This window comes from Arvicanthis niloticus, chromosome 6 (genome assembly GCF_011762505.2).
Source record: "Arvicanthis niloticus isolate mArvNil1 chromosome 6, mArvNil1.pat.X, whole genome shotgun sequence".
In the NCBI taxonomy this organism is placed as follows: domain Eukaryota; kingdom Metazoa; phylum Chordata; class Mammalia; order Rodentia; family Muridae; genus Arvicanthis; species Arvicanthis niloticus.
The window spans coordinates 49,138,026-49,160,117 of record NC_047663.1 but is presented as its reverse complement, the minus strand read 5'-3'; the positions used below and the strand labels follow the sequence as shown (position 1 = coordinate 49,160,117).

The 22,092-nt window shown below is 46.1% G+C and overlaps 1 protein-coding gene and 1 long non-coding RNA gene across 2 annotated transcripts; one reads left to right on the top strand and one right to left on the bottom strand.

Annotated features, from left to right (window-relative positions):
- Positions 1-445: 445 nt before the first annotated feature.
- Fbxo39 (F-box protein 39) lies at positions 446-5,400 on the top strand. Its single transcript, XM_076936389.1, has 4 exons — positions 446-731; positions 2,358-3,462; positions 3,888-4,064; positions 4,633-5,400. Exons 2-4 carry the CDS (start codon positions 2,437-2,439, stop codon positions 4,759-4,761), a joined length of 1,332 nt encoding a protein of 443 aa, XP_076792504.1. The 5' UTR covers positions 446-731; positions 2,358-2,436; the 3' UTR covers positions 4,762-5,400.
- Positions 5,367-20,837, bottom strand: LOC117711774 (uncharacterized). Its single transcript, XR_004607152.2, has 4 exons — positions 16,868-20,837; positions 12,069-12,231; positions 11,450-11,550; positions 5,367-10,375 (listed from the first exon to the last, which is right to left on the bottom strand). It is a non-coding gene; the product is annotated as an uncharacterized LOC117711774 (long non-coding RNA).
- Positions 20,838-22,092: the final 1,255 nt, after the last annotated feature.

Sequence of the window (22,092 nt, the reverse complement as noted above, 5' to 3'; positions counted from 1 at the left end):
TTCTGAAAGCTGGGAAGGGGAACTGACCTCAGGTTTTGTTAGGTTCAAGTCGTGTCACCCACCCTTTGTGGGTGAGGTGTTACCTCATCTGAGGATAGGAGAGTGGAAGCCCATGACTAGCGTGGGGGTGGGAGGAGTCCTCACCTGGGCGTTGGAACAGAGGCTCAAAGCTCCCGGAGGTCAAAATTGGAGGGAACCGACCTGAACACAGTGTTGGGTTCAGACCTCTCCGTTGCTATGAGCAGATTAGGCAGAGCACCTGGCGATCCTCACCCGGTGCGCCTCCCGCCAGTCTCCTGCCTCTGCCTGCGTGCTTACCTAATGGGTCTATGCAGCGCCCTCTTCCTTCACCTTCAGTGGATCTGGCAACTCCGCGTTTGGGACTCAGCGGCAGGTGGGTGCTAGCAGAGCCAGTGGGTGGCTGCGCGTCACAAAGGCGCCAGTGGGCTTGGCCAGGACGAGCACAGGTCGCCTCCCCTGTTGCTCTCGGAGTCGGCGTGGGAGCAGCAGCGCGGGCGAAGGGGCAGGCGCGCTCGGCGTCCCTGCAGCCCGAGCCGGGCGCAGCGAGCCGGTAACGGGTGGCCTGAGGCACCCACGCACCCGGAGGGCAGTGGTGGCCCCGCGCAGCCGCTAGGCCCGCGTGGGAAGGGCGCGCCGCCCTGGTGACGGGACAGCCTTAAGTTTCCCTCGCTGGTTGGCAGCTGTGTCATATTATGGTGGACCAAGCCCAGGTTTGGGATTACTTAGCATGGGTTCGGATCACTTACACTTAGAACACCATCTCACTAGGAAACTCCCAACTCCCCTAGATTCTCCTTTTGCAAAATTGGCGTGTTCTCATCTTCATAAGGAAAAGCAGAAGTACCTTGTCTCCAGCTTACTAATGGCAGCTTGCTCTTACAGAGCACTTTCTACGTCCAAGGTGTATTCCCTGGATCAGCTCATTTGAATTTCGAAAAATTAGGAGAAAGGAATTATTACTATTCCTATTGTCAGACTAGACACTGAGGTACAAAAAATGTTACTAAGATCACAGTAGCAATTGACAGGCCACTAAATTCTATTGCCTCCTGTCAGTGAAAGTGCTACTCTCGTTTATTGGAGGATCCTTGCCAAAAAAACCCCAAAAAAACCAACCAACAAACAAAAACCCCCCAAAAAAACAAAACAAAACAAAAAAACCACAAACACACACACAACTCAAACTCAGGGTGGGGAAAGGCTCAAAGGGGTAAAGCACTTGCCATGGAGGTGTGAAAACATGAGTTCAAATCCCCAGGACCTATATAAAATTGTTGCTGTAATCCTGTCTATCCTACAACAAGAGAGGAAGTGTAAACAGAAGAGATCTCAGAAGCTCTTGCACTATCTAATGACAAACGAGATCCTGACTCAAACAAGGTAGAGGGTGAAAACCTATACCACACACACACACACACACACACTGTTCCGGAAAGCACCACATGTCCAGTTTATGCAGTGCTAGGAGTTAAGCCCTAAGCTTAGGGTGTGCTGGACAAGCACTCTATTACCAAGCTGTATCTCAGCTCTTGATTTGGCATTTTTAATTATTTTCATTTTTCCAGATTAACTTCTTGCCTCTCCATCCATGCTATCCCCAGTCGAGGCTCATAACCTTGGACCGTTTGTTTACATACAATGAAAGGTTTTTTGGTGGGGGGAGGGCTGGTTTGGTTTGTTAAACAGTTTACAAGCTAAGATGTGCAAGTATTTATTACACTATCAGTGTGAGCACATCACATGAATTCACAGGAGTGTGAATCCACACTTCTGGGGCTTTGTACGTGCTGTCCCCTCCACCTGTGATATAATCAGCTTCTCCATCACTAGGCCAGCCTGGTCTACCTTGCAGATCCTGCTCATCCTTCAAAACTTAGCTCAGACATCACCTCCTCCGAGAAGCCCTTGACACTTCCGCCTTACATGGAAGTTAGTTGCTCATTTGAGCTATCCCCACAGCGTAGTGAGCATGCCTGGACCTCCTCACTTCTCGAACGTTTTGTTTGAGACAGGATCTTGTTACATACCCCAGGATGACTGGGACTCGCTGTGTAGCCTAGGGTAGCTTTGAGCTTGTATTGCTTCTGCCTCAGCCTCCTGAGTGCTGGGATTACTGAAATATGCCGCCACTGAGAAGCAGCTTCTCACTCTGCTGAAATTGGGTACTAGTCTGTGACCCTAGATGAACAGGTGTTGGGTGTGTCCTGGGTTCACCAGTGAACAACTTACATCTGGCGAAATGCCTGATACAGTACAGTAAAAGCAGGGGAAGTTTGTTCAGTTGAGTTTGAATTCTACCTGGCAGGTAACAGGTCTTCCTTTTTAACCCCTCACAGAGAACACGTGATTGTGTTCTTTCCCCATTTTGGGAAGCCCTGCTCACCACACCACGACACTGTACATCCGGGTCCTTTGATGGATGAAGACAGTGAAGTGACCCAGCCCCCAGAGCAGAGCTGCTGGGCTACTCTGCCAGATGTGTGCCTGCGCCGTGTTTTCTGGTGGCTGGGAGACAGGGACAGGTCCAGAGCTGCCCTGGTCTGCAGAAAATGGAACCAGATTATGTACTCAGCTGATCTCTGGCGATACAGGACCATCACGTTCAGCGGGAGGCCATCCAGGGTACACGCATCTGAATTCGAGTCAGCACTCTGGTACATTAAGAAATTTGGCCGATACCTGGAACACTTGGAAATCAAGTTCCTGAACCCTTACAATGCGGTCTTGACCAAGAAGTTCCAGGTCACCATGCGAGGCCTCCTGTCGTGCCTAGGCAAGAGTAACAACCGCCTGCGGTCACTCTCCATCCAGCACCTGGAGTTAGATCGGCTGGTCTGGAGAAATAGCATTAGGGGTTCTCTCATCAAGAGCCTGAGTTTTTTCTTAAAGAAAATGGGCAAACACCTGGACCATCTGAGCCTGAAAGGAGCCCGGCTGACAGTGGAACAAGGTTGCCACATCCTCAACTCCCTGAGCTACATGCAGAATGAGAACATGGCCTCAGAGCTCAACATTGAAGACTTCTTCAGCCATCACCTGGCTGTCTACGGCAGCTCCCAGTTCAGCAAAGCCATGGCCACATTCCACAACTTGACATTCCTAACACTCAACTACAACTGTATCTCCGACGAGCTGCTCGAGACCTTGAGTGAGAACAACGGTGGAACCCTCCGGACCATGAACATCAAATGCCATGTTCATGACCCTCATGGTCAGGTAGTCTGGGGTATGTCCTGGGCCAAGCTGGCTAGGCAGGCCAGCAACCTGAAGGTGAACTTCTTCTTTGAGCGGGTGATGAAATATGAACGCCTGGCCCGGATCTTGCTGCAGGAGATTCCAGTCAGGAGCATCAGCCTGAGAAGCTGTTATTTCAGTGACCCAGACTGGTCCATGCGGCCCACTCTGACAGACCTCCTGCCCACCTTCCGGAACACTCTGCAGGTGAGTGGCAAGTCTGGCTCCCAGGAGCTTGTGAGGAGCTCTTGTTCACAGGAAAGCCTACTACTGCCTGTTCCAGGCTAGGCTTCACATGCTCCCTTAATTCTTTGTCAAAGTTCTGGATGTTACTAAGAACATTCTCAAGCCTCCCACACACTCTCAAAGACCACAGCAGATATGAAAACCATGGTACACTGGCTGGCTGTCAACCAGAAAAGCTCTCTTATCCTTAGTGTAGAGCTGTGACACCTGAGCCAGGAGATGCCTTGCTGGGGACAGACAGCTCCCCACCTTCCTGCTGGCTCATAGCAGTACACTGGTGGCCCTGTGGTTCCTGTGGTCAGTACTTAGCACAGGATGGGAAGAAACATCCCCTGGGCTGTTCCAGCACCTCTGTGCCCTACCCCTAACCCCCTGTGCTTTTCTAGAAGTTAACATTCGAGTTCAACAATAATCACGAGTCTCTAGATGAACAGCTACATCTTCTCATCTTGGCCTGTCGGAAGCTGTTTTACTTCAAAATCTGGGCTTTCCTGGACGTTAAGTTTGTGGAGCGGATCCTGAAGAGCCAGGAGGAAGGGCAGTGCTCCCTGCGCACACTGAAGGTAAGGACCCTCAGCTGCTTGCATGGGGTAAAGGGGGGACATCTAGACTTGGCACTTTTGCTCTTATGCCCGTTAAAAACTGGGACAGAGACAGATATGAGACAGGTACTGCCCCTGAATCTGTCCATGGGGGATGACCAGTCCCACACACAGGATCTAGAAGTCTCTTCTGCTCCATCTCCTCTGGGATCTACATCTATGAATCTAGCCAACCGTTCATCTTTACAGAAGATGTATGGTTTTCTATTGTTGTTATTCCCTAAACATAACATCTGAATTATAATTGGCATTATAAGCAGCCCAGAGATAATTTTCATGCACTGTTCCATTTTTACATAAGGGACTCAAACATCCATGCATGCATCTTGGTATTCAAAGGGGGCCCTGGCATTGGTCCCTTGTAGATAGCAAGGGAAATTTGCTTTGGGTTTTTCTGATTCTACCGCTAATTTTGTGTGTATAAATGCATTTGGATCCTAAGTTATGTAGCCACAGTGTGTGTGTGTGTGTGTGTGTGTGTGTGTGTGTGTGTGTGTGTGTGTATGGGTGTGTTTCTTTATTGGCACAGGTGAGAATTTATACAAACCGATACGAGACAAATGAAGAGGACAGGACCCTACGGGAAATTTACAGGAAATACAGAAAGTTGATCGATTCAGAACTTAACTATTTTGTCATCGCCTACCCCATGATGTAAAGAGTGCTCTCCAGAGGAAGACATCTAGATGCACTTTGAACCTAAAAACCTGGTTCTCAGTGAATTACATTTGGGGCTCCCATGCCCGAATCCCTTTTTCTTCTTTAGCCAGCCCCACACCATCACGACCAGCCTTGCGAACGCTAGACTGTTGGTGCTGGCTAGGCCCCAAGCATCTTTAAAGTGCTATCTTTACCAACAATCCCAGTTGGCTTCTTTTTCATTTGGTGTGTAGTTTTCTGTTGGAGGTGGTTTGGGTTGGGTTGGGTTTGGGTGTTTTGTTTTGTTTTGTTTTGTTTTGTTTGTTTAATTTGGGAACTCCCACTCAGCTACAGAAAAAACCCAAAGTAAGTTTGCCAAGAAAGTCTGGCTTCTGCTTACCTGGACAGGTGTGACCAGCCAGTGAACAAACCTTCTACCAACCAACTTTACCCATTTAGAAATGCTTTGTACTGAGGTGGTGGTGGCACATACCTTTAATCCCAGCACATGGGAGGCAGAGGCAGGTGAATCTCTGAGTTTGAGTTCAAGGTCAGCCTAGTCTACAGAGCAAGTCCAGGACAGCCAGGGCTATACAGAGAAACCCTGTCTCAAAAAAAAAAAATAATAATAATAATAATAATAATAATAGGCTGGAAAGATGGCTCAGTGGTTAAGAGCACCAACTGTTCTTCCAGAGGTCCTGAGTTCAATTCCCAGCAACCACATGGTGGCTCACAACCATCTGTAATGGGATCCAATGCCTTCTGGTGTGTCTGAAGACAGCTACAGTGTACTCATATAAATAAATCTTTTTTTAAAGATATCTTAAAAAAAAGAGAGAGAAAGAAACAAATAATGACACAAAAATGCTTTGTATTCTGGCTGACTTTCATGTCAGAGCCTCCTGACCTTGAGGTGGCCTGGGTCTGATCACACACAATCAGAACCCACCATTATTTCCTTGGATGAAACAGGACCATTCCCACTCTCAGAAGGAGCCACTCAGGGACAGAACTGCCCACAGAGGGAACTCAGGAGCTGGGTTATCAGCCCTGTGAAAAACTCCTGCCCCAGCCTGCCAGCACCTCTTTTTTCTGTTCAGGTGACAATAATGTCCAGCCTGCTGTGACACTCGGTCCTCAAACTTGAAGATAGATTAGAGGTGGCCATTTTACACCCATGTTTATAAAGAGTCTGTAGTGTAGTGTGACCTAATGCTATGTGAAGAGGGGAAACCCACAATACTCTATATTTAGAATTCTATCATACAAAACACATCTAAAGATAAGTTTAAAACATATAAGAGATGTAACAAAAGTTGATTGGAGGTAGAATTTTGGTGGGTATTCTTGTCTTTTTTATGTTTTCCTTTATTCTTCTACTTTTCTACAGTGACCATGTCATTTTTAGTAACTACGAGCACAGTCTAATATATCTCTGATCATGAGTCTGATCTGGGTCCTGGGGCTGGGTTTCCATGGGTGTTTCTTCCAGTCCTTTGATGTCTTTTAAAGTTTCTTCATTTTTTATAGATTGACTATAAGGTGTTACATATCATTATGGCATTATCAAACAAAGCATTTGATAATTCTCCTTCTTCCTCTCCCTTCCCTGCTCACTGTTCCCTTGTAAGTCCCTCCAGTCTTCTTTCTTTAAGATCATGTGTCCTTTGGTCCCAACCTACCCCTCATCCCCATGGTCACACATCCTCCTTTAGCTGTCTTAACTCTCTCTTCATCTTCTTTCTAGTACCTTAAGTTTAGCCAAATCTACCAGGCAGTGGTGGTGCACATCTTTAATCCCTGCACTTGGAAGGCAGAGGCAGGTGGATTTCTGAGTTTGAGGCCAGCCTGGTCTACAGAGTGAGTTTCAGGACAGACAGGGCTACACAGAGAAACCTTGTCTTGAAAAACAAAAAAAACAAAAAAAAAGTTTACCCAAATTTACTGTCATTTGTGTCATTTATGTATCATTTGCATATACTCATGTATACATTATGGGCATATGAGAGCATGTGGCTTCAATTTTTCTGAGTTTGAGTCACCTTACTTAATATTACACTTTCCAGATTCATTTCCTGTAAATTTCATAGCTTTAGTTTTCATTATAGCTCTGTGTATATGAGCCTGTACTGGCTAGTTTTATGTCAACCTGACAAAAGGAGCCTCAGTTGAGAAAATGCCTCCATAAGATCTGGCTGTAAGGCATGTCTTAATTAGTGATTGATGGGGGAGGACCTAGCCCATTGTGGGTGGTTTCACCCTGGGCTGGTGGTTCTAGGTTCTACAAAAAAGCAAGCTGAGCAAGCCATGAGGAGCAAGCCAGGAAGCAACACCCCCTCCAGGGCCTCTGCATCAGCTCCTGCCTCTGGGTTCCTGCCTTGTTAAGTTCCTGTCCTGACTTCCTTTGATGATGAACTGTTATATGGAATTGTGAGCAAAATAAACCCTTTCCTCCCTGAGTTGGTTTTGGTCATGGTGTTTTATCACAGCAGTAGCAACCCTAACTAAGACAGCCACATTTTCATTATCCATTCATCTGTTGATGGGCATAGAAATGAGCTCCATTGCCTAGATATCATGAGTAAGAGCAGCAAAAAGCATTGGACATGCAAAGTGTCTCTGTGGAAGGATAGTGAGTCGTTTGGACTTACGCCCAGAAGTGGGATAGCTGGGTCACATGGTAGTTTTATTTTTGATTTTTTGAGAAACCTCTACACTAATTTCCATTGTGGCGGTACTAGTTGACATTCCCCACCAGTAGTGAATAAGGGCTCTGCTTACCCCCACATTCTTGCCAGCATCTGCTGTCAGATAATGATAGCCATTCTGACTGGGATGAGGTGGTATCCCAAAGTAGTTTTAATTTGCATCTCTCTGATTGCTAGAAGTGTTGAACACTTTAAAAACAACAACAACAACAACAAAAATCAAAAAACCTCTTGGCCATTTGCATTTCTTCCTTTGGGAACTACCCATTTCATTGGCCTGTTTGTCTGTTCCTTTGAGACTTTTGTGCACCAAGTTGCATTCTGCTCTCCTTTTCCACAGCTACGGATGGCTACAATACTGCAATTTCCTTACTGGGTGGCTCATTTGAGTCCATGATTTTCCCTTTTGGTAAGACATATTTATGCTTGTCAGACCTTTGTTGAAATTCATAGCTAACTTTTTTAAAGCACTTTCAAAGCACAACCATGCTATAGGACTATCCCTAGATACTGACTGTCAGACACAGTTAATGTTTACCTGCCATTCAGAAAAAAACTCATGTTGGTGAAGGCCAAGGGGCTCCCACCTGTAGGAGGCTCCCGGGTCTGATGGGAAATGACACCTTATGACATCATAATATGATGAAATTGGAATGGGTCGGGGAGCAAGCCACTTCTGTGTGGCTCTGGGGTCAGAGAGGACCCTCAGCTAGAATCCTGACCAGCTGGCAGACAGGCCTAATATTTACTTGTAGTATGAACCAGTTACTGTCCTCTCAAACACCGTCTAAGCCAGTGGCTCTCAACTTTCTGTGACCCTTTAATACAGTTCCTCATCTTATGGTGACCCCCCCCGCCATAAAATTATTCCATTGCTACTACATAACTGTAATTTTGCTACTGTTATGAATCCTAATGTAAATATTGATGGTGCAGGTGGTCATTCGACCCCCAGAGGGGTCACCACCCACAAGTTGAGAACCATTGATCTAAGCATAAATAACTTCAGAGTTACACAAAGTACATGGGCATGAGTGTATTCTTATGAACATGGCTGGATAGTAGATGCCCTAACTCCCATCCCTGCTTCTGGATTGTCCTGGTACCACATCTCACACTTTGTCATCCCTGAAGACCTCCAGAGTCAGTGAGAGTGATAAGTATATGTAACAATTTGGTGTGATTATTAAAAATAACTCTCAACTCATGGGCCCCTTAAAAAAATGGTCTCACCAGATCCCTCAACTACAAGGAGAATGCAAAAATATTCTGGCTCCCCTGAAAATGGAAATAGACTCAAGATCAGGGGAACCCATGGGAAAAAATGCAGAACCAGAGATATTCCCAAGTGCATATGTTTTTAAGTGAGTATCTTTTTCCAATGACAACATTCTGCTGCTGGTAGACCAAATGCCCTATGGTTCCTTGACTAACCCACAAGTACCTAAAGTCATACTGCATAAGGCTTAAGCTGAGATGCAAGCAAGGCATCACTCTCAGGCAAGCCAATGAAACAAAAGCAGATTTTCTATAGAGAGGAGCTGGGAAATACCATATTCCTAAGGTCCTTAGGATGCAAATCTTGGAACTCAGATCTGTGGTGCTGAACATGGACATGAGCACCCACTGCCCCAAGACACCTTGGAAGCCACATAGCATGGGTATGAGATTTGGCCTGCCAACCATTGTGTGCCAACTTCTCAGATTAAACAAATACAATACATGAACCTGGCTCATAGATTTTCAAAAAATGCTCAGTTTTCTATCTAATCAATGAGGAAATAGACTCATAAAGAAAGGTGCCCTGAGGCCCAGAGTCACCAGCGTGTTGGTGACAGACTCAAGATCATAGTTTCCAGATTTAAAGCCCAGACCACTGTCTTCCAGGTAAGCAATACAATAGGAAGAATCCATCCCTGTCCCTTCCACCACAGCTCATGATGGGCAGACAACAGAATGCATCTGTGAAGAATGAATTCACTCGGTTCCACCCGCACTGCAACTCTAGAAAGTAGAGAATGATTACCTAGGTCACTTAGAAAATGCTGGAAGGGGGGCTGGAGAGATGGCTCAGCAGCTAAGAGCACTGCTTGTTGTTCCAGAGGTCCTGAGTTCAATTCCCAGCAACCACATGGTGGCTCACAACCATCTGTAATGAGATCTGGTGCCCTCTTCTGGTGTGTCTGAAGACAGCTACAGTGTACTCATCATATATATAAAAATAAAATATTCTTAAAAAAAGAAAAAAAAAAGAAAATGATGGAAAGGTCAAACCTAGTCTTACCTCCAGAGCGCTGCTCTCCCTCAGCAGGGCTCTCCCACAGCAATACTCTCCCACACCAATGCTCTATCACACCAATGCTCTCCCACACCAATGCTCTCCCACACCAATGCTCTCCCACACCAATGCTCTCCCACACCAATGCTCTTCCACAGCAATGCTCTCCCACACCAATGCTCTCCCTCAGCAATGCTCTCCCACACCAATGCTCTCCCACACCAATGCTCTCCCACACCAATGCTCTCCCTCAGCAATGCTCTCCTACAGCTATCCTCTCCCACAGCAATGCTGTCCCATACCCTGAAGATTTGAAAACCATTATTCTGCCATTTAACTAATGAAGATGAGATCAAGAGAAACTTCTACAATGCTTGGTTTAGCCTAGAAATGTTGTGTAAGATATAAAACACTGTTGAGCAATCATGGGACTAACAGGGCTGAAGAGATGGCTCAGCAGTTGAGAGCTCTGTCTGTTTTTATCCAGAGGACCTCGGTTTGATTCCCAATGCCTACATTGCAGCTCTGCCCCATGGTTGCTACGTGGTAACTCCAGTTCCAGGGGATCTGGTGCCATCTTCTGGCCTCCTGAAGTGTCAGGCACACATGTGGTACACAGAGATGCATTCAAGTAAAACATCCACCTGCATAAAAAAAAAAAAAAAAAAAAAAAAAAAAAAAAAAAAAAAAAAAAAAAAAAAAGAACATCTTCATTGCAAGGGCTGAAGATTGGGGGAGGGGAGTTAGAGAAAATTATTCCATGAGCATCTGTGGTCTAAACCAGTAGAGACAGTTTCACATGCCAGAATGTACGTTAAAGGCTTGACATTAAAACCCCCATCCAGTGATGCCTAAAGAACAGTGCTTCTCCCTATAACCTGCCTCCCTCCCCTAAGCCTGCCTCTCTTCAGGTTATTCTCATATCTCTAGCCAGAGTCTCAATGCAAACTTCATGCTTTCTTCTCCAAAGTTTTGTGATTAGAATGTTCTTCGCTTGGACTGGGAATGTAGCTCAGTGATAAAGCGCTTGCTTAGTATGCATGCGATCCTGGGTTCCACCCTCAGCACAGGAAACAAAACCAAATCATTAACCCAGGAATGGCAGTGAACTGTTACCCCAGCTCAAGAGGCTGAGACAGAAGGGCTTCATGAGTTCAAGGCCACGCTGAGTTATAGAGTGAGTTTCCAAAACAAACACAACAAAAAGTTCTTAGCACTAGGTTCAGTGGGCTTTTATTCCAGCTGTATTTTATCCCTGATGCCAGCAACTGCAGGAACTTGCCCGAGAATCCAGCCCTTCACCTTTGGCATCTGTAATTGCTCAGCAGTCTCAAAGACCTTCGGTTTAAGCAATGAAACTCAGGTCAAGTATTCTGAGTAAGATCAAAGATACGACTGTATCTTTATATTTTTTGCTCTTTTGTTACATTCTTTTCTTCTTTGGCTGACTCGTGATCACCCATGTTTATGGAGCACAGAGTGATGACCCGGTCCATGTGCACAGTATGTGACAGCCACATTGGGACAGAGTGCTGCCATGTCCTTATTTTTCATCCTCAAACAAATATTCGATCAGTTGCTACAGACCACCAGCACCTCACTGGTCTCATCTTATTGTAGAAGATTATGCAAGACTTGTCTATCTTATCTAACCATATTTCAGTATCCACTCTCCAACCTCCACCTCTCCCAACCTCTCGAAATTTCTATTACACTACCTTTTTCTTTGCAGTCTGAAACCACAGAATCCTGTGAATTCACTGGCCGAATGACACACAAAGACCATCTTCCCTGTGCAACTTCCTGGGGGTGGTGGTGCCTAAAAAACAATTTAATCAAGCTGACTTGATTTAATCAAGTTTTTCTACATTTACAGAAGCACATAATTTTAAAAACATAATCAGAGAGAGAGAGAGAGAGAGATCGCTCTAAATGTTCAGGGGATGCAAAGTTCTAGAGAATTTGAATGTTTGCTCATTGTGAATCCCCAGTGCCACGATAGAAACAGCAGCAGCCCTAGCTGTTCTTGAATGAATAAAATAAGGTCTGATTTGGAGATCATTCCACCTTAGTTTACAGTAAACAACTGTTTCACAGTAGTTTGTTCTGAGCCACCTTCTTGGACATTAAGACAAATACACCATTTAAAGCAGCTCTTCGGAGCACAGAGCTCAAGAGCCTGATGCGATCATGGAAATAGTTTAGACGAGAGTGTTCTGTAGGATTCCAGCAGGGGCTGGTAATGTAAGGAAGGCAAGAAGAAAACTCACAAATCTCCAAACTCAGCATCCCACTTCGTACATGAGAGAAGTAAAGCCAGATGCACAGGGGACTCACCTGCCACCCCGTGAGACGTTACTGAGATGAAACCCGGAGATGACCCCAAGGCTGCATGTTTTGTCAGCCAGCGCCATCCCTAAAGAGTGTATCATCCCTCCTCTCCCTCTGTTCACATCAGAACTTGCAGGGTGCCCACAAGCCTGTCAGTGGCTGTCTGTGGCTGAAAAAAATAAAAACCACCACATAGAAATGCAGACTCAGAAAATCAGGCCAAAGCTGAATACTGAAGAGGTTATTATGAATAGAAAATTATCTCCAAGTAAAATGTCTATCAATTGGATAATGAATCAATACTAGTGACATCAATACTAGTAATCCCTAGTCATGTACACAAATTCTTTTAAATTTATTTATTTTTATTTATATAAGTACATTGTAGCTGTCTTCAGACTCACTCGAAGAGGGCATCGGATCCCATTACAGATGGTTGTGAGCCACCATGTGGTTGCTGGGAATTGAACTCAGGACCTCTGGAAGAGCAGTCAGTGCTCTTAAACTCTGAGCCATCTCTCTAGCTCCTCATGTTGACATGAGTTAATGAGTAAGGATAAGCTTCATGTCTTGATATGAACATCCTTCAAGGCCCTAAGTGTGAAAAGCAAGCTTCCAGTCAAAACATCTTCAGTGAGTCTAATTTTTTTAACATTCTCTAGAACACTGTGTGTCTAGGGCCTTGACTAAGCCAAGGTTCCAGAGATCAGCCTCCCTTGAGCTGGCTATGTCATTCAGTATTCCTAATTATTCATGAAGGTTTTATTATTATTATTATTATTATTATTATTATTATTTTATTATATCAGAGTTTTTTTAGATGTATTTATTTTATTTATATGGGTGCACTGTAGCTGTCTTCAGACACACCAGAAGAAGGCAAGAAATCCCATTACAGATGTCTGTAAGCCCCCGTGTAGTTGCTGGGAATTGAACTCATGACTTTTGGAAGAGCAGTCAGTGCTCTTAACCACTGAGCCATCTCTCCAGCCTAGAGTTATTTTCAATGCTTGACCCTCCCAGCAAGATCAGGCAAGCCAGGGCTCCTTCAGCTCTTCAGGCTCTTCCTGGCTTGCTACCTCTGCCATGACCTCCATCCTACCTTCTGGTCATCTCTGTAACCTACCTCCCAGATACCACAGAGAATGTGTTCTGAACAGATGATAAACAGTATTGCATGCTTAATGACACTCCTCCCTTTCCCTAAAAACAAGGGATGAACCCTGAAAAACAAGTCTTCTTTTTTAGTTGTTGAGGGACACTAAGAATAAATTCCCCAAGTTCCACAGCTCTACCCTCCCAAGCAGGTGGCAGATGGCATAAAAAGAAGTGAGAGGCCAGAAAGGCAGAGAGCCTGGCATGGCCTCTGTACTCACCCACAACCTCTGATTGACTTAACCTCATCACCCCTAGAGATAGCAGGTTGAAGACCCCACATATCTCTCTACCTATCTTCCAAAAACCCAACCCTGGTCAACCCTGCCCAATCCATGACTCTCACCAGGACCTGGCTTGAACTTTGCTGTGGCCTACATGATTTGACTCCAGTCCGTCTTGGTCTTGGCTTGTATCACATTGCCCCTTTTCTTTAGATGCTGGCTATTTACTAAGAAATCTAGAGATTTCCCTCAGGCACTCACAAAATGCCAAAGTCATATTGGCCTTTCTCAGCTCCAGACTTGGCCCATCTGAAAGCCTTTCTGTGACCAACCAATCTCAGGTAACCACACATCCAGAGAGCCACTATCATCTCTCCTGTTCCATCACAGTACTTCCCACTGCCTGAAATGGCTGTTCGCATCCTGTCTGCCTCTGGGTTGAGTTCCAAAGGACAAGGCACTTCATCCTGTTCATCTCTGATATTAGCACTCGGCATAGAGTCTGAGTCTGAAATACCACAGCTAATGTTTCTCCTGGGGATGAATAAGCAAGTGACCCCGCCCACAATCCTTTTGTTAGCTTTCTGTTACAATAATACCTGACTTTATCAACTTAGAGAAAAGGATTGTGTTGTCTTGCCAACAGTCCATGAGTCAACTGTCTTCTATTGGATGAGACAGCATCTGGGATCAGACAGCATATGGGATTGTTCATCTCAAGATCAGGAAACAAAAGAGAGCCAGGCGGTGGTGAAGTGCACCTTTAATCCCAGCAGACAGAGGCAGAAAAATCTCTGAGTTTGAGGCCAGCCTGGTCTACAGAGTGATTTCCAGGATACTCAGGGCTACACAGAAAAACCCTGCCCCCCCCCCAAAAAAAAAATTTTAAAAAGGGGGTGGAGGAAGGAAGGAAGGAAGAAAAGAAGGAAAGAAGGAAGGAAGAAAAGAAGGAAAGAAGGAAGGAAGGAAGGAAGGAAGGAAGGAAGGAAGGAAGGAAGGAAGGGAGGGAGGGAAGGAGGGAAAGAGGGGAGGAGGGAAGGAAGGAGGGGAGGAGGGAGGGAAGGAGGGGAGGAGGGAGGGAAGGAGGGAGGGAGAGAGGGAGGGAAGGAGGGAGTGAGGGAGGAAAAATCAGGGGAAAGCTGGCTCATACCATCCTTTCCAGGGCCCACCCCACCTAAAGACCTCCCACTAAACTCTACCTCTGTAGACTATTTCTAACACTTCCCAATAGTGGGATCAAGCCCTTTAAGTCATGGGCCTTTGAAAAATAATCAATATACAACCTATACTTCCTGCTGTCTAGCCTTCATTGTACCAGAAAGTACTGAAGGCAGCTGGAGGAAAATTATTTCCAACAATCTTAATTGGCTTTATTCCCATATGTTACAATACCAGCCAGCCAGGCAACATGTGCCCACTGGTATGATAGGGGTAGGTCTGTTTTTTTATTGAATTAGTGGTCTGCTCCACTGGGGGAAGTCACAGCTGGTACTATAAACCTGGTCAAAATTTTGTGGCTTAGATGTCACAGACCCTATTAGGGAAACTACCGTTGTCGGTTTTTCTGAGTGACGTGCCCATCAAATTGCCTTCTGGATAATTATGTCCATTTCCTGTAGATGAGTGCTGCTGTTAGCTTCGGTCGGAGAAACTTCTCTTTGGAAATACAGCAGTATAGAGACTCAGAACTATTCAAAGTGCTAAGAATAAATGACTATCGAAAGCTGAGCCCTAAATGAGAAAACTGTATCTCCCCCTGCAAGGCTCAGGAATATCACAGAAGAGGAACTGTCAAGAGTTTAAGAGCCAAGGGTGAGATGGATGGTGTGGAACACTGTCTTCTGGACATGATGTGGCTCTTGCAGCCTTAAACTCATGGCAGCTTTGATTATACAAGACCTGTACAAGATTCATGCTTGTTGGTACCTTGTAACAGAAGGGCGGGGGGCTCATCAGCCCCACCCACCCTGAGGATCCATTGTCAGAAGATCCATGAGCAGAGAACAGAATTTTCTTCAGTAATTTAGCCACTACTAAAAAATTTAAAATGCCATGCGCCTGTAAGCCACACTAATGAAGCTCTCTGAGTCACCAGAGGAGGGAGGAGGGGACAGTTGGGAAGAGAAACAAAATCAGTGGGTGTAGGAAGAGTGAGATGGGGTAAATGTGTTCAAAATACATTATCTGGGGGCCGGCAGGATTGCTCAGTGGGTACAGGTGCTTACCACACAAGCCTGATAACCATGGTTCCATCCCTTGAATCTATTAAAAGAACTGAAGAAAGCATTGGGCCAGCATTAGCTTCCTCTCAAGGAGCCTTAAGACCCAACTACAGATGGATAAACAAACAACTCCCTTCCCTAGTCTTCAAGACTATCAAGGAGAGTTTTCCTAATGTTTAATTTAAAAAAAAAAATGCCAACATTTATAAAGGAATTTCTACTGAAAAATACTTTGGGGCCAGGGATGCTGATTTCAGGATCTGATGGCCACCAACAATCCATTAGCTGCAGGACCTCAGGCGGGCAGCTGTGTTCCTTTTACAGGCTCCTCATCAGTGATGTTTAGCAAATGCACCACGAAGAGTAAGGCTAGGGATAGGAGTTCTCCACAGGAAATGAGCCTACCTTCCCCCCTTTGACCTATCCCAGGTCTTGGCACACAGACCCGTCTGTTTCCCATTTGGACAGTGGGGAAGTTGAATGAACCCTCCGGTGGCCTCTCTTACCAGACACTCTGCTTCCGCCCCAGGAAGTCTTCCCTCCAAACTTAACAAATACGGCTTCAGCATTATTGCCTCATAATCTTTAGCTTCTCAAATATTTCTGGGATAACTGGTATAGCTGGTTGGTTTTAGGATTCATACGTTCACATCTGAGATGGAGTGATCAGAGTGGCCACACCCCCAACTAAGGAGGAACAGACTCAACTGTGCCCTAAGCACATAGGCTGGAGTTAGTTGGCTGCTGGTTTGCTTTGGGGCTCCCGCTAGTACAGCCATGCTCCTTCTGACTTTTCTCCATGGCTTCTGGAAGCTGCAGCAGCCTTGTACATAGATACAGCCAAGGTCAAGGCAGGGGAGTGGGTGTGAAGAGAAGGCTTTTCCAGAATCCCCAGCCAGCTTCCTCTATTGCCCTCTTGGTCAGAACTGAGTCTCATAGAACCACTGCCTACAAGAGGGGAAAACCCATTTTGTTCATGAATCAAGGGAAACCTGTGAGCGTACATGACTGTCAGGCAACAATGAGATCCGTCTCCTCTATCTCAGCACTCCGGGTGCAGCTGAGCATCCAGAGCAGGGGAGGGATTGCGCATGGTGGGGTGTGTGTGTGCCAAGCTGCAGTCAAGTACCACAAGATGTGAGGTGATTAGAGAGCCCACAAACCGGCCAGCGTGCAGAATGGCGTTTGCAATTAATTCTCTTACCAGTTTCCTTCTGCATCGGGAAAGCTAAGTCACTGATTGCAGCTCCTCCATACCAAAGGCCTGTTCTTCACTCACCTGGGGCCTGTGGTTACTCACCCCCTTTCCAAACTTAAGGCAAATTTAAACGTAGGGAGTTTAAGTCATCTTGGGAAACAGACTCGGCAGGATTAAGATATTAAGGCCGCAGGTCACTCCCCAGGATTAAGGTCTCAGGTTGGATCTGGAAACTTTAAACTCAGACTCTACATCTAAGACCTGAGTCACAAGGAGCCAATTACCAACCATGCCACACTTTTTCCACACAGCGTCACTCCTTGCTACAAAAGGGCCAGCAGCCTGAGTCTGAATCCTATGTTGGTACCCTCCCAGGTCTCAGTTTTCCCACCTATAAAATGGAAATCACAAACTGCACTGCTACACACATCAATGTCTCGGTGTTAGGGGCCACATTTGTGACACTATACCTAGAAGCCTATCATACTATACACCCTACCTGGTTTAGATTTGAGACTATTAAATACTTCTTAAAGACCCCAAAACACCCAACTCTTTTATAATCTAGTAACAGATTCAGCCCTTCCTAACCTTTTGGCTCTGTGTATGTTGAACCACTGTGTGGAATGTCCCCTCCATTCCTACCAAGTTACATCTGTTTATCAAGATCACACTCAAGAGTGGCCTTACCCCCAGCTGCTCCCCCAGTCAGCCAGCCATGGCCTGGGACAGCTCTTTGAGGCTGAGCCATGGGAATTCACTAGGAGTCAATGGTGGGGGGAGGGGACAGAGTGAGGGGGTGAGGGTCTCTCAGAACCCAGGGGCTTCAGAAAATGTCTGGAGCTAAAGACAAGGAGCTGTAGCAGTGGGGGCGTGGCCTGCTCTTGTCACTTTTCTTGGTACATTGGCTGCCACTTTTTCTCTCTCATTATTAACTGGCTTTCTATTTCCAGTTCATATAACAGACAACAGCTGTCATCCACGCTCCAGAACCTCTACCCAAAAGAGCAGCCAGATGGAACGGAGGCTTTCTTTCCCAAGTCCAAATTCCTCAGGAGAGGGGCTTCTTGACCCAGCATTCATTAGCAGCCTCTCCTTGGCCCAGTCAACTGTGGTGGGAAGAAAAGAGGAGAGAGGCTGGGGACTGACAGGTCAAGTGGAGGAGGAGGAAACTCCCCACAGCAGGGAACAGAGCAAGATGATGCACTGCTGTTTCCATGGAGCTTGCTTCAGACAAGTGGCAGTGTCCGCCATACTGTCTGATCTCGGCAGGGCCATTCTGTGTTCCCTTCAACACATATTGGTTAATGTCTTAAATGAGGGAATGACAGAAATTTCTAGAAGCTTCGACTGAAAGCATTTACAGAAAGGACTGGTGTTGAACTCGGCATAAGAGGCTCAGGGCAGCTCACTTCTCTCCAGAGTTCTTTGAATGTTTATGTGTTTCCTTTTCAAATTCCTGATTCTTAAGATACAGACGATGAACAGCTTAGCTCCAGGGAGGGCAGACTTTGCCACACAAATGTGACTGAGCAGCCTTCTGTGTGTACTGCATGGTTCTCAGAGAAGAAACCTCTGGGAGCTGAAAGTGACCTCTGGGGCAGATGTCTGGAAACTCAGGGGTTGGGGATCGGGGAGACATGGGTTATGAAGCTCTCTTCCCTCACTCCTCTCTATACCTCTCTATGTTTAAGAATAAACATTTAGAGCAGAGTGGTGGAAACACACACCTTTAATCCCAGCACTTGGGAGGCAGAGACAGGTGAATCTCTGAGTTCAAGACCAGCCTGGTCTACAGAGCAAGTTCCAGGACAGCCAGGACTACACAGAGAAACCCTGCCTCAAAACAAAACAACAACAAAAAGTAGGTATACGAAATGTTCAGGCCTGGGTAATGTTGCCTGTCTAGCCCACCATTTTATGCTGTTGCTAAGAAACTTTCTCATGCCAGAGTTGATTGCATATTCTGTTCTGTTCTGTGCTTTGGTGGTCATGGAAACCAATCACATTACAGGTCAGTTAGAACTGCTTTGTGGAGTTAGCAACAATAAGCTTGGACCCAAACTAACCACCCAGCAGCACTTCCTGCACCTGTGTCTGAGCTTTTATGATTTTTGCTTTTATAAGCTGCCCCTGGGATGGACCCCAACCTAAGAAAGACACCTGCACCAATATAAGAAGCCATTTGGAATAAGAGTTCCATAAGGTGTCAAGTACAATTTTAAGTTCCCAAGACCTCCCTGGGAGCTGACACGTCCTGCTTGGCGAAAAGAGTCATGTACATGGGTAACTGACATCCTGGATGTCAAATTAAGACAAGAATGTTAGACAAGGCAAGTCCCCGTCATGGTTGAATACCCTAATCAATGCAACCAATGGGAACAGGATAAGTGCACAACAAAGACATGTTCCTAAGGAAATCCCCTATCCCTAAATCCTGATTGGTGGGAAAACTTGGCACAGATGTTTGTGGATTTCAGGTTTAAAAGCTCTATAGGATCCTGGCTCAGAGTCTCAGTCAGCTCCCAAGTCTGGTCTACAGGCCTGATTGTTCACTCCTGGGGCAGATGCTTGATAAACTAGTCCTGTCAGACTGAGATCGGTGTCCCTGTGGTTTCTGGAGTGACACCTGAACCCCAACACGAAAGATAAGTGTTCATTTCAAATAGATCTTTCTGGATGTGAGCGAGATCTGGCTGCAACATCTGACACTCCATTGGTTGCTAGGGTTGATTCGGCTGATGTATCTGGTGAGGCAGGTGTCCCCCTCCTCCCTCAAAACTTCATCATAACCTTCCCTGGATACAGGAGGACCAGTCTTCAGTCAAGGGTACACTCCCCTGCTAGAGCCTCCAAACAAGCAATCAGACAGGGCTTTCAGACGTGAGTCCTCAGCTCAAGGCTCTTCCTCTGGATGCTGAGGTGACACACAGCTCGTTTGACATTGTTTTTAAATTAAGTTTTATGCCCTTGTTTTCACCGTATTCACCTTCAGGGTTGCTTGCTACCACACAGACAGCTCTAACTGCCCATTTCCAGTAGTAGTGCAAAGTAAGTGTGCTGCCTGTAAAATGAACGTGTCTGAAAATGTTTCATGGCTGGGTGAACTCAAGACCCCGGCACTGAATGGCTGTTGGTCTGAAAGGGGCCACCATTTGGTGAGTTTCAGGACAGTCAGGGTTACACAGAGGAACACTGTCTCCAAAAGCAACAATGAACAAAAAAATTAAGAGTAAACATTTATTTCTCACACTTTGGGAAAATTTGAACTGCAAGGTTAAGGAGCCAATGGCATGGGGTGGCGGGGGGGGGGGGGGGGAGGGTGATAAAAGCCCATCTCGGATTCATGGGGCATGTCCAAAGCAGCAAGCAGCAAGCTCCCAGGACACTTTCAAAGTCACTAATCCCATGCAGGAAATCTCTGTCCCTGTGGTGAGCTCAACCCGTCTCCTCCCAAAGCACCCACTTCCTACCCTGTCCCACTCCCTGCTGTGCTAACTGAAACATAAAAAGGTGAAATTTTAACACTGTCTTTCCTTCATATTGATTACGGACAAGTTCAATCTTAGTTCTATTTAACAAAAGTTCAAGTTTAGATGACACCTGACTTAAAGGATAGCATCTAAAATTCTTATTGCCTACAAATAATGTTCTTGTTTGTTTTTTATGTAATGCCTTACTATGAAGCCCAGGCTGGTCTTGGACTCACTATGTATCCCAGGCTAGCTATGGGCTCCTGAACTTCCTGCCTCTACCTCACAAGATGTATTCCACTGCACCTATCAAGAATAAGGCTTATGTTATCATGAAAGGATGTCTGGTTTGAATGGGTAGAAAGGACTGTAGCTGGTGGGCTTGGTAGCAACCAAGATTTTGACAGCCTCGGGTTAGTGAAGATGCCCCCTGTAAAATGGACCAGAACAACTTTCTTGGTGAAATGTCCTCATTCCAGGTGAGGGCCAGCAAGTAGGTGAACAAAGACAATTTGCCCTCTTAAGACTGTAGTGGCCGGGCGGTGGTGGCGCACGCCTTTAATCCCAGCACTTGGGAGGCAGAGGCAGGCGGATTTCTGAGTTCGAGGCCAGCCTGGTCTACCGAGTGAGTTCCAGGACAGCCAAGGCTATACAGAGAAACCCTGTCTTTAAAAAACAAAAAAAAAAAAAAAAAAAAAAAAAAGACTATAGTGTTCCTGATTTCATATTTATATGTTGAGAAGTGATCTCTGCCACAATGGAAATAATGTTCCCCACAATGACTGCCCAACATTGCACTGAGTGACCTTTTTTATTGGACTGGCCTGGGTTTTATTATCTCTCTTTACAGATAGGGAAACTGAGGTTTGAGACGCTATGAAACCTGCTCTTGGTCCTCCACAGGCTCACTGATGGATCTGCTCTGAGGAGACTCTAATGCAGAGTGTGGCACTAAACAAATTCAGAGACCGGGAATGATTTTCCTAGAACATCGCTGGCTGTTTCCTAGAATGTTGTTGGGACCCATCCCTGTGTTGAGTCCGCAGAAGTTCTAAGGTTTGCCCTCCAAGCTGGAAAAGAAGACAGTTCTGCCCTCCCGGACCAGAGCAGCAGAGCGTCCACACTTTCCACTGGGCCCTGGGGCAGGGAGTTCACACCTTACTCAGGGTGTGAGAAGGCATTCAGAAGCATGGTGTTCAGACCCTGAGTGGTTGAGTCACAGAACACAAAGAGGCATTAGGGTTCTGAAAGGCTTTTTCCATTTCAGCTGAGCCACTTGCTGAAAACACCCAGCTCCTAAACTCCTGGGAGTTGGGTCCATTTCCTGAGATGGCTTCATGCCCCCATGAAGTGCCCCAGATTTGGGGAGTGTTGAAGATGGGAGAGGCTCGAGGCTCTCTACTCAATCCTCTTGGTCTACAGGTGGTCATAAGAGGGAGAGACACATTCCTGGCAGGGTCGGGACTAGAATCCAGGTCTCCTGGTTTTCTGGCTGGTGCTGTGCGCGCACCACCTACTGTCCACTAGGTGTCAGGATACCAAAAGTTAACATGGAGAGCAGAGCCAGCTGCTGCGACTTAGTACTAGCCGCTGTCTGCAGCCAGAGCGCTCACGGAAAGAAATGGTGACCACGTGGAAAGTGGCTTAACCAGACCTTTTAGGAGGCGTATAATTTTTGCAGTAATGGTGCGGCAATGTGGAGCATGGGTACAACACACAATCGGGAGGAAAACAATTATTTTAAAAACGGAGACTATT